This window comes from Onychomys torridus, chromosome 1 (genome assembly GCF_903995425.1).
Source record: "Onychomys torridus chromosome 1, mOncTor1.1, whole genome shotgun sequence".
NCBI lineage: Eukaryota > Metazoa > Chordata > Mammalia > Rodentia > Cricetidae > Onychomys > Onychomys torridus.
Genome location: NC_050443.1, coordinates 96,915,238 through 96,928,059, shown reverse-complemented (window position 1 = coordinate 96,928,059; position 12,822 = coordinate 96,915,238). Strand labels below are relative to the sequence as shown.

The following is a 12,822-nucleotide window of genomic DNA, read 5'->3' as shown; positions in this document are numbered from 1 at the left end:
TTGAAATAAAAAACACACAAAGTAAGAGGCAGACTTGTTGGAAAAGGCCCAGAGGGGGGAATGAGAGAGTAAGGGGGTGATAGGAACAAAATACAATGTTTACTTGTATAAAATCATCAAGGAAGAAATTTTAAAAAACCAAAGAGAGCAGCTATTGTATGCCACCACACTTGAGGTTAACTGCCAAGCAGCAGTAAATGAATGGAGCGGACAGGGATGTGCGCCTGGTTGGTGTGACCACCACTGACAATCCACATGACAACTACTTCAGGGCCTTGGCTCTCCATTCTCGGTCTCCATGATTTAGGTCACCGGGAGTCCCTCAGATCTCCCAAGTTGTACGGTTAGAATCACCAGGGAAACAGGCCTCTGGGCATGTTAACTGAGGATGATCTAGATTGGGTAAATTACAATGAAAAGAACCACTCTAAGTGTAGGTGGTACCAGTCCCTGGGCTGTGGTCAGACTACAGCAAAAGGAGAAAACATGCCAAACACACACACAAGTCTCTCTCTCTCTCTCTCTCTCTCTCTCTCTCTCTCTCTCCCCCCTCTACCTGACTGTGGACACAAAGTGACTTGTGTGTGGCCTCCGGTCCCTCCCTTGGTGACATCACTGCCTCCACCTCCACCATGATGGGACTATATCTATATATACTCTCAAACTGTGAGCAGAAACAAACTCCTCCTCACTTAAGTTGCTAGGTTACAGGGTCAGAGGTGAGCCGGTTCAGGACAGAAGGCAAGGGGAAGCTGGTGGGACCAAAGAAAACATGGATGGGAGGTCCTGTGGCAGAGGAGACCCAGAGTCCAGCCACTCCCTAGGAGCGTTCGTCCACATCTTCCCTATCCCACCCCTCCCCTTTAACTTTTCCCACAGTTAGCTTCTCTTGGCTCCCTTTGCCCCCACGGGAGTCTTGGCAAATGTCAGAAATTTCTAATTCTATCTTATCTCAGTAAAAATGAAAAGCTCTGGGGAACACAACATGAGTCACTTTCAGCAGAGGGGATAAACAATGACATCATGTTTCCAAGTGAACTGAAACTTCTTTCCCACAAACTTACCATTTTTATAAATCCATTGATCAGGTGGGCCAGCATCCTCTTCTCGTCCTCAAGAGTGAGAGCGCTGGAATCGATAATGGTGCATAATTAACACGGAGGCAGCAAATGTAGCCGCCCGTGGAGAAGAGCCCCAGAGGCAGGCGGGTTAGAGTGAGGCTACTGTGCATTTTCTAGATGCAGAAGCTCCCAACAGGCTGCCTGTCTATCTTTAGATGGAAGTGTTAACCAAAGGGAACAAAATTCAAATGTATGTCTCTTCTCCCTGAAGATGCCATCCCAAGGCACAGTTATCAACAGCATAAGAGAAGGCAATTAGAAATCAGACAGCAAGCGCTGACGTCCGAGTTCGCACTTCAGAGAAAACCTGGTGTCTCCTTATTTTTAAAATTTTCTACTACACATCAAAGAACTTTCTTCTCTTTCTTCTTTTTTTCCCCCTCAAGACATGGTTTCTCTGTGTAGCCCTGGCTGTCCTGGAATTCACTCTGTAGCCCAGGCTGGCCTCAAACTCAAAGATCCACCTGCTTCTGCCTCCCGAGTACTGGGATTAAAGGTGTGTGCCACCACCCTTTTTATCAAAGAACTTTCTAATGAATACTCACACTTGCTATCAAGCTTCTACCATCGACACCTTGCGATGCCTATTTTATCCCCACCTCCATCCATCAATTACCTTACTTTTGCATGTGTCTGAAACAGATCTCACTTATATTCAGCACAAAATTTAACACAAATATAAATTTCAATTGCTGAGTCTAGTTTGATTATACATACAAATAGTTCCCCAAATTTATTTTTAGAGTTTTCAAACATTTGGGGTTGGCGATTGAGTTCAGTGGTAGAATGATCGTCTAGCATTGTGTAAGGTCCCTGGGTTTAATCTCTAGGAACAAAAATAAATACAATTGAAAGTTTTTGTTTGAGCTAGGCGGTGGTGGTGCATGCCTTTAATCCCAGCACTTGGGAGGCAGAGGCAGGTGGATCTCTGTGAGTTTGAGGCCAGCCTGGTCTACAGAGCGAGATCCAGGACAGGCACCAAAGCTACACAGAGAAACCCAGTCTCGAAAAAGCAAAAAAGAAAGTTTTTGTTTGGCTTGTCATAAGGGAAAATGCATTTTGCAAATATTGCACTGTTCTTTGGTATACAGTGGGCCCTTGGTTCTTTTCAATTTTACTATTTGAGATAGGGCCTCACTATATGGCCCAGGTTGGCCTCCTGCCTTAGCCTGTAGTACTGGAGTAGAGGTGTAGGGCACCGTGCTTGGTGCCCCTCAGTTCTTTGAGACAACGTTTTCCAGCCTCCTTCAAAGCTAGGTGTGACATCGTGAATGAAGTAAAGTGTGACTCTTCCAAGTGTTGTCCCTCAGAGGAAGCTGCATGGGCTAGACTGTGGACATGGCCTGTGTGGACACAGGCCACCTTCCAGTAGGAAGATGAGGGCAGCACGGCTCTGGGATGCCGCCAGAGCAACAACACAGAAGGACCCTGGATCCTTAGGTGATCCAGTACCCAAGAGCTACCATTCCCCACTCAGGTCTCCTGAGCCAAACGCTACCTTGCAAATATAACTATCTGTGTACCTTTATTTCTGTTTTTGCTCAATGTAAGTCTACTGGCCCATTTATTATGAAAATGTATTGTTACTGTTGTCCTTAAGACCCCGCCTGCGGTCTGTCCTTGAACTCGTGACCCTCCTGCCTTAGTCTTCCAAGTGCTGGGATTACTGGTGTGGGTCTCTTCGCCTGGCAAATGTGTAATGATACTGGTAACGCTTGGATTTTTATAACCACTCATGAATTTGAAGGCACAGTTATAGAGATTCTAAAATTAAAGGGAGGAAAAAAGAAGAAATGCATCCTGTGGATGATGAGATTCCAAAGCGACATTATCAATTCTTAAAACACTTCGAGTGAATCAAGCTGCTGTGCAAAAATTCTCGGAGATTAAAATAGCCACAAACAACCTGTAAGATGGAAACAGCCTTTGAGCGAAAGGCTGAGGCTCTCAACATTCTGGGCACTGTAAGAGCCGTGTTTTGTATGTCACATGACAAGGTAAGGGTGAGCTGCACTAAGAGGCTACATTACTGGCTGAGCGAGCTGCCACTGTGCCATCACTGCTCTCAGGAAGCTCTAGGAGACAGGCTTTGAGTTCACTTGCACAAAACCCTTCTGCCCAGCAGAAATCCCTCCATAACAACATCTGCTGTCTCATTTTCCTTTTGAAGGTTAGCCTGTGCTCCTTGCTCTACAAGACTGGAGTGTTGTGTTGCTTTCAATAGGTGTGTGTGTGTGTGTGTGTGTGTGTGTGTGTGTGTGTGTGTGATTATGTGTGTGGAGGGGCGCATACACATGCATGTAGAATCCAGAGATTGATATCATGTGTCTTTGTCAACTGTTTGTCACCTATTTTGAGGCAAGGTCTCACTGAACTTGGAGCTTATCAATTCTGATAGATGGGCTGGCTGGGGGCTCGGCCTGTCTCTGTGTCCCTGCCACTGAGGTTACAGCTGCGCACAGTGGCATCTAGATATTACACGGATTCAAACTCAGGTCCTCTTGTTTGCAAAACAGGCACATTATCAACAGAACCACCTGTGCAGCCTCTTGAGCAAGCATCACTTTCATTTTACTCATTTTTTGGTGTGTGTGTGTGTGTGTGTGTGTGTGTGTGTCCGTATGAGTTCATGTGCATCATGTGCAGAGGTAAGAAGAGGATGTCAGATCCCTGGCAATGGAATTATAGGCAATCGTAAGCTAACATGTGGGTCCTGGGAATCAAATCCAGGTCCTCTGCAAGAGCACTAAGCACTCTTGCTCACTTTGCTCTCTCCAGCCCCAGTTTTCAGGACTCTAGAGCAGATCAAGCTGCCTGCAGCAGCAGCTTATAGATGTCACTCCCTAATGCACCCCAACCACGCTGCATCTTAGCTCAAGGGCATCTTACTTCACAGAGTCGTGCATGGTCTTGCAAATGTGCAAAAGGGCATTCAGGATGACGGGGTCCTTGGTTGGCTCCTGCTGGTACCTAGAAGACATTAAGAGACAATTGTAAAGCCTCTGTCCATGGCCATGAAAGAGTGGGTTCGGTTTTCAACAGCTATATGAGAACCCCAGATGCTCTGTCTGGTACTACGCACAGGCAGCGATCAGTGAGACACACTCTGGTTTCCCTCTCGGCTCCTCTGTGAGTCACAGGAACACTCCTACACACCTGACTGCCCCTGCTTGCAAAATCACCGTAAGCCATCGCCTGGGCCGGGCAAAGGGAAAGTGTCTTTTTCCCACGATGAACACAGGCTCCTGCAGCTGCCCACAACCTGCATGGAAGTTAAGTGCCAAGCAAAACACGACAGGAGCAATGCCCCAAATGAATCTTCACGGGAGGTGGGTGTGTCCTTCTACACATACTAAAGATACAGCAGGAAAGGATTCTTTAATAACTGCATTTCTCATTATTGTGTGACCTTGTGTGGGGTGGGTGCAGGCATGTCACAGTATGTATGTGGAGGTTAGGGTGCAGGCATGTCATGGTATGTATGTAGAGGTTAGGGTGCAGGCATGTCACGGTATGTATGCGGGGGTTAGAGGACAACTCTGGAGTCAGTTACACGGGTTCCAGGGACTGACCTGGGTGGTCAGGCTTGCACAACTAGTGCCTTACCCCATGAGCTAGCTATCTCACTGGCCAGGAATTGATCTTCTAGAAAGATAAGGAGAGAGGCAGCAAGATGGCTCAGTGGGTAGAGGTGCTCACCACGAAGCCTGACAACCACAATATGGAAGGGGAAAACTGACCTGTTCCTCTGACCTCCACACCTGCACTGTGGCATGTGCACACACACTCACGCACATGCACAAACACACACACACGCACACGCACACGCACATGCACACACATGCATGAATACACACACACATAAATGAATGCAATTTAAAAAAAGAGAATGCACAGAATATTCTGGAGTAATATCAAACTCAATTTTCTAAACTCAACCATATTTATGTTCTTAGAATTCAGAGCAATTTTCATTACCCTAAGAGAACCAACGTGAAATCACAGGTAAACCAAACTAGTTACATGTTGTCCATTACATTTAAAATCAGCATGCGACTTTAAAAATGGGTTTTCATCTTTGTCCACAGACTGTCATATCATCTCACCTCCCTCCACCCTTCTGGACCACACACGCCCTCACTTGACTTTCCTTTATCTCACCCACATCACTACCTGAACTTATTGCGTCTTTTCTTTTGGTCTCATCACTTAAGAGGCAGAGGGGTTTGATTCTTGTTTTGGGTTTTTTTTTTTTTAAATAGAATCTGGTTGTGCTGCCCAGGCTGGTTTCAAATTCTAGGCCCTAAGCAATCCTCCTGCCTCAGCCTTCTGAACAGCTGGAACTGCAGTCACATGCCCACATGTGTGTGCATATGTGATAAACGCTCAATGAGTATGCCTAAGGGTAGTTGCATGTGACATTCTCCACTATTTCACAGGCTCTTTGTGTATCTGGTTTGGAAAGAGCATGTTCTATCTTGAACACTTAGTATTTTAGAATAATAATTTTAAAAAAGCTAAATTAAAATTAAAGCGCTGGGAAGATGGCTCAGCAGGTAGGCATGCTTGCTGTGTACGCATGAAGACTGGAGTTCAAATCCCTAGTTCCCATATAAAAAGCTGTGCGCTGCCTGTACATTATTACATGGAACACTGCTAGCAGGCAGTTTAAGAACATGGACTTAAGAAAGTGACAGGAACTATATCAGAAAATGAATCTGAAGTCGTCTGCTGTATACCCAGCACTGAAGACGGCTGGCTGTCTTTGCACCTGTCCCCTCCCAGTCTGTTTTCATTCTGTAAATGCTGCTCCACAAGCAGTCCAGGCATCTCCTTCGTAATGAAGTTGGTGGCACAGTGCTGCAACTGCAGTACTCAAGAAGCAGAGACAGGATGTTACTCCAAGTTCAAGGCTACCCTGGGCTGCACAGCAGGTACCAGGGTAGCCATGGCTATTCAGGGCCCTCACTGATGCAAACAAACCAACACAAATCCTAATGCAGAGAAAGACTCCTTCCAAAGCCATGTTGAAGGCATGAACTGTGGCCAGCATCCTGTCAACATCTGACCGTTTGGTTTGTACCTGATTTTTTTTTTTTTTAACATTTACTTATTTTGGGGGGAGGGTGTGCTGTATGGCATGCACATAGAGCTGGTTCTCTTGTTCCATCATGTGAGTTCTGGGGTCTGAATTCAGGTCATCGGGCTTGGTGCCAAGCACCTTCATGCACTAAGCCAACCTCTCTAGACCTCCTTTGGCTTTCTTAAGCATTAATTACTAACTTTTATCATGATGCCTGCTATTAAAAAAATTATCATGGGGCTGGAAAGATGTCTCAGCAGCTAAGAGCACTTACTTCCACGTTCAATTCCCAGTGCCCAAATGGGGCTCACAACTACCTATAACTCTAGTTCCAGAGGATCTGACACCTTCTTCTGACCCCCATGGGCTCCTGAATATACATGGTACTTATATCTTACACTCAGGCATGCACACACACACACACACACGTATATAAAATAAAATAAAATTTTAAAGATTTATGTTACATATATAAGCATTTTGCCTGCATGCGTGTGTGCACGCCATGTACATGCCTGATACCTATAGAATTCAGAAGAGCATAAGACACCCTCGAACTAGAGTTATGAATGGTTGTGAGCTGTACATGCATGCTGGAAACCAAATCCTGGTCCAATGCTAGAGCACTCTTAACCACCACCCCATATTTTCAGCCCCCAATAAGTAAAAGAAAATTTTTGGCGGGGCAGGAGTTCATTTCAGCTTACGGTTTACATGACAATTTACAGTCTGTCAGGAAGGGAAGCAGGAACTCAAGGCAGGAGCTAGAGCAGAAGCTACTGAGGAAGGCTGCTTACTGCCTTTGCTTGCTCAGTTTGCTTTCTACTTTTCTTAAAAAATTATTTCAAATTATCTACATATATAAATATTCTCTCTCTCCTACACACACACACACACACACACACACACACACACACACACACACACACACACAAACAAGGTCTTGCTAGCCTTGAACTTAGCATCCTCCTGCCTCAGTCTTCTAGCAATGGGATTATTATAGGAATTAGTCATTGTGCCGGCATGGCACCTGCTTTTAATGTGTTTCTCCTTGTGGTATTTAGGGATGAGGTATACACACATCACTAGGCTTCTGAGTGCATCAGCCATCAACACACTTCACAGAGCGCAAGGAACCGCGCGCGTCCTGTACTCACTTGATGAAGGCTTCCATGATGCACTTGCAGACCTCCACCCGCACACTCTCTTTCTGGAACATGTCCAGAAACGGCAGAAACTTTTCCTAAGAATAGAGAAAGCACTTGACACAAATAACTGGAAATAATTCGTGAGTCACTTGGGAGAGGGGGTTCAAATAAGCAGAAGGAATGTTTGGAAGTCCTCTGAAGGACCTGGCTTGGAATTCTCTCTCTCTCTCTCTCTCTCTCTCTCTCTCTCTCTCTCTCTCTCTCTCTCTCTCTCTCTCTCTCTCTCTCTCTCTCAATGATTAGAGACTGAGCACCCTTAATCTAAAATCTGAAATCTAAGACGTTCCCAATACCGTACTTTCCAGTTGAACGTTCTGCTTGTGACTGGTATGTTGTTTGGTTGTGTGGGCACAGAACATGTCAGGCAAGTGCTGTAGCCCTGAGCTGCATCCTCAGTCTCTTGCACAGGTTAAGATGTTATATGAAACTCTGCCTTTGTGTAAAGGTACATATAAAATGAAAGTAAATTTTGTTTAGACTTGGGTCCCAGTTCAAGGAATCTCATTATGTTTGTGTGTGTGTGTGTGTGTGTGTGTGTGTGTGTGTGTGTGTGTGTGTATGTGTGAATAACCCCAAATCCAAGAACAAAATACCACGTCTGAAGCACTTCCTGCCCCAGGCATTTGGACAGGGGTGCTCAAACAGTAGCAGGTGCAGCGCACACCCCTCTGATGAGGAAGCACTTGGACAGAAACAGCATTCTTCACTCAGTTTGCGTGTACTGTGTGTCCAAATGGTGCTTAAGTCATATGGAAAAACTGCTTGTCAAGGGGACAGCACCTCATTGCTTTACAAAAGGAAGTGAGTGTCCTGGCCTGGGTAGCAGGAGACCCTGACAGCAACAGAGGACAAAGGCCTCCAGAGGTCGTTGAGAAACGCTGCTTACCACTGAGAAAAGAACCGAGAAGTCGTGGAAGTGGGCTATGACCTTCTTGATTATTGACTGGAGCTGTGAAACAGAACAAAGAAACGCATCTTGTTTAATAAGACCTGCATGTTCTAAAGAGGCAGCCCTCCTTCGTAACTCCCCACTACAATCACAACAGGGTTAGCCTGGATTGCTCAAGGAAGGAAAAATAGACCAGGCTAGACCCTGCCTCAGTTGGTTGCCCTTCTTACTCTACCTCCTCCTTTAGAGTCCTGGGGACTATGCCCTGGCCTCAGCTTCTTCTGCAGGGCAGTATCCATGAGGATTAAGTAGGACTGCCCATGTGCTCACTAGGAGCCTGGTCTGCAATGCTCTCTACTTATCTTTCAAAATGGAAGGTAGTCCAGGATTGCCTTGAGCACAGTATGTTGCCAAGGGTAACCTGGAGTGTCTAATTCTTTCGCCTCTACCTCCCCAGTGCTGAGAGTACAGATGTGTGCCACTGTGCCTGTTGTATGTGGCACTGGGGAATTGAATCCAGAGCTTTGTACGTGCCAAGCAAGCACTCTACCAACAACTACAACTCTGGATCTCACCTTAGCCTCTGTCACTGGTCTAGGAGACCACAAAAAACCCAGGTTCACAGCCCCACACAGTTATTCAAGCAATCAGTAAAGCATGGAAGCACCCAGAACCAACGTGAGAACAGATGAGTGTCTGGGTGCCAATAAAACTTTATTGACACAACCAGGTGATGGTCTACAAGTGGGTATCGGCCATAGACTGCCACCCCCATTTATAGTCTACCATGGTCCTGCATTTCTTTATTACTTCAGTGAGAGGAAGATGGTGGAGTTTTACCATTGGCAGCAAAGGCCACTGCCCCAAAGATCTTGCCAAGTCTCAGAAATGTCCAGAGCCTCATGTCTACTGCCTTTGCCCTGAGGTATACACAGTCTTGGTCAAAAGGGCTTGGCCTGGGAGAACCAAGGAGATGCTACTTCTAAATAAAAGGTAATTACTGGCCTCTGGGTGCCATCCAGGACACTTGCTGACAAACACCTTGTTTATACTAGAAACTGTTACCATATCATCTCTCAAGTTCTACAAGCACAAAGTAGAAATGTACAAGATTACTTCTTAAGGAAGCATCTGGCCGGGTCAGTTGAGGGAAAGATTAAGAGGGTCTCAAAAGTCAAGAAACAGTGGTAGTAAGCACCTGTAGCCCCAGTTCATCAGGGCACTGGCAGGAAGATAATGAGTTCAAGGCCAGCCCAGGCAAGACATGGGAGACAGCTTTAACAAAACAAAAACTTTATGACAAGCAATAATCTGGGGCATTATAACGTATTAGAATATTCTTGTAACGTGAATCCTAAACAATCTTACAATGAAAAAAAACCAATAAACCCTGGAGCCAGATATTGGAGTAAATGTTGAAAGATCAGAGAGACAAAGTAACAAGCCACTAGATAAACTCACCACTACCAAGTCCTCCGGCCAAATGGAAGGTGAGATCCTATCTCCATGAGTCCTTTGACTGAAAGCCTCTGAGTCCTCAGCTGAAAAGGCCTAGTTCCTGCCTCCTCACGTCTTATAGACCTTTCTCCACCCAGCCATTTCATTTCCTTCCTAGTGCTGGGATTAAAGGTGTGTGTGCTTCCCAAATACTGGTAGCAAAGGCATCAGATCTCAAGTGCTGGGATTAAAGGCGTGTAACTCCCAAGTACTAGGATTAAAGGTATGTGCCACCACTACCTGACTCTGTTTTCTCTCCCGGACTGAATGTAGTCCAGGGTGGCTTTGAACTCACAGAGATCCAGACAGATCTCTGCTTCCTGAGTGCTAGGCTTAAAGGTGTATGCCACTACTGCCTGGCCTCTATGTTTAATCTAGTGGCTGGCTCTGTCCTCTGATCCTCAGGCAAGCTTTATTTGATACATAATACACCACCATATATTCTCATACAAGGCAACTAATCCCTTTGGAACAAAATCATTTTTGCATAGCTACATGTATGTTCTGGGTTTAAAGACAGGGTTTTCCCCCCAGTAACATCTCATTATTACAATGCAAACTGAAAGCACTGTCCAACACCATTTATTCCTCAGAGGATTCCACAAAAGCTAACCCTTTTCTTCCTTTGCTATATTTCCTCACCCAACCACCCATGATAGTGGAATTTATAAACACATTGTGCCTACTTTAAAATTTGTTTTGTAATAACTTCAAATTTACAGAAAAGCTGAAAGTATTACAGTAAGAGCTCCTGCACATTTTTTACCCAAATTCACCAAATTTTAATAATTTGGCCAATGTATCTGCTATGGTTTGAACAGGTTTCTCTCAAGGGTCCATGCATTAAAATCTTGGTTTCCTGAAGGACACAACTGGGCAATGGCAGAATGTTAGAAAGGTGGGGGCCCTGGTGGGAAGCCCTCAGGTTACTGGGGTGTGCCCACATGGGGGGCTGTGGGACGCAACCATTCCTGGTCCCGTCATTGTCCTTGGCGAGGGTGTATTACTAGTATAATTTTTTGGTAAATTGTCACATGCCTTTTGAGCTTGCACAGAAGCCTACCTGAGGGAGTTGACTGGAACTTTCACTCAGGGAACTCCGGCTAGCTGCCTTAAAGGGTCTGATTTCTCCATTGGTCAATTTCTGCAAGATGTTCTGAGCACCCAATACAATGACACTTTACTACCTATTTACCTCCCTCTCGGTATTTATCCTTTTACTTGGCTTAAACTTAACAAGCTCACTCATTCAAAACTGAAATACAGCTATTGGAGACAGTTCTCAAAGTGACCAGCAATGTAATGGACCAGCAGGACCAACTCCTGAGTTCTGTCACCTTCAAAACTGTGAGCCAAACCACACCAAACAGCAACAATAACAAAAACTTCATGAGCTGATTATCTCTGATAGTTTATGGCAGTGATCAATACTAACAGCGCCTGACATGTCTCCATGAAAGACCAACTAAATTCCCTTAAATCACAAGAACACCACCACTCGTGCCTTAATACTGCATTTTGCATTTCCTAAAACAATCTTTCTCACTGGCATCCACTTCGCTGCTATCAAATTTGGCCAGTTTCACTCTAATATGAAAAGATTCTGTCACCCATAGTCCAATCTCATAAGGCCTCACGAGGTCCCTCCTAGTATCATCCTTGTTCCCTTCTGTGTGGATCAAGTCTGGGATCAAACATTGCATCTGTCCTGCTTTTCTTCTTGTGTGTGTGTGTGTGTGTGTGTGTGTGTGTGTGTGTGTGTGTGTGTGTGGTTCTGTGTGGATCAAGTCTGGGATCAAACATTGCATCTGTCCTGCTTTTCTTCTTTGGGCTGTGCGTGTGTGTTCTGTGTATGTGTGTGGTTCTGTGTGGCATATGTGTGTGCATGGTGTCTGCATGCGTAGGTCTGTGTAGAGTACTGTGGTGTGTGTAGGTTTGTGTAGTGCATGCATGTGAAGGTCTATGGAGTGTATGTGATAACTGTGTGTATGTGTAAGTCTGTAGTATACGTGGTATGTGTACAAGGGTTGGTCTGCAGTGTATGTTGTGTGTATGTGTGTAAGTATGAATAGTGTATGTGTAGGTCTGTGTAGTGTATGTACATGGTGTGTATGTGTTATATGTACATGTGTATATGCACAAAGGTCACAGGAACATGCTGGGTGTTTTCCTCTATCATTCTCCACTTTACTCTTTTGAGACAGGGTCTCTCTCTGAACCTGAAGTTAGGCTGCTGGCAAACAAGCTCCAATGACCCCCTTATGCACAACTATGCTTGGCCATTTACATGGGTGCTGGGGATCTGAACTCAGATCATCATTCTTGCAAATCAAGTACCCCAACTTGGGGAGCTACTCCTTAGCTCTCTGCTGTGGGATGTTCTGTATGTTAAATGTTTTGCTCTGATTGGTTAATAAATAAAACACTGATTGGCCAGTGGCCAGGCAGGAAGTATAGGCGGGACAAGGAGAGAGAATTCTGGGAAGTGGAAGGCTTAGTCAGAGAGACACTGCCAGCCGTTGCCATGATAAGCAACATGTGAAGATACAGGTGAACCACAAGCCACGTGGCAAGGTATAGATGAATAGAAATGGGTTAATTTAAGATAGAAGAACTAGATAACAAGAAGCCTGCCATGGCCAATACAGTTTATAAGTAATATAAGCATCTGAATGATTATGTTATAAGTGGGCTGTGGGACTGTGGGGGCTTAGTAGGATTCTGAGAGAAACTCTCCAGCTACAGCTCTCCTCTGGTTTCCTTTGGTGCTCAGACTGGAAGCTGCCCCCCCCCCCCCCAGGAGAGGCTCTTCAAGCTGTCCTCCTTCTTTTTCACATCCCCATCAATGTATGCCATGTCCAGAACTCTAAGATCAATGTTTGATCACTTCCTTACTTTCTGGCACACATTAAAAAAAGTGCTGAGCCACTGAGAGGGTAAAAAAGCCGCCAACCTAACAACCTGAGTCTGATTCCCCAGGACTCAGACAGTAAAAGCAGAGAAACAACTTCCATAACTGTCCTC

At 45.3% G+C, this 12,822-nt stretch overlaps 1 protein-coding gene across 1 annotated transcript in view; it reads right to left on the bottom strand.

The window, feature by feature from the left end:
• Vps35l (VPS35 endosomal protein sorting factor like) overlaps positions 1 to 12,822 on the bottom strand; it is a 107,646-nt gene that overhangs the window by 39,259 nt on the left and 55,565 nt on the right. The window contains exons 20-23 of the mRNA XM_036195458.1: positions 8,299 to 8,361; positions 7,362 to 7,447; positions 4,011 to 4,091; positions 1,065 to 1,128 (exon numbers count right to left, since the gene is read on the bottom strand). Coding sequence (XP_036051351.1) covers positions 1,065 to 1,128; positions 4,011 to 4,091; positions 7,362 to 7,447; positions 8,299 to 8,361 — 294 coding nt within the window. The remainder of the gene's footprint in view (positions 1 to 1,064; positions 1,129 to 4,010; positions 4,092 to 7,361; positions 7,448 to 8,298; positions 8,362 to 12,822) is intronic.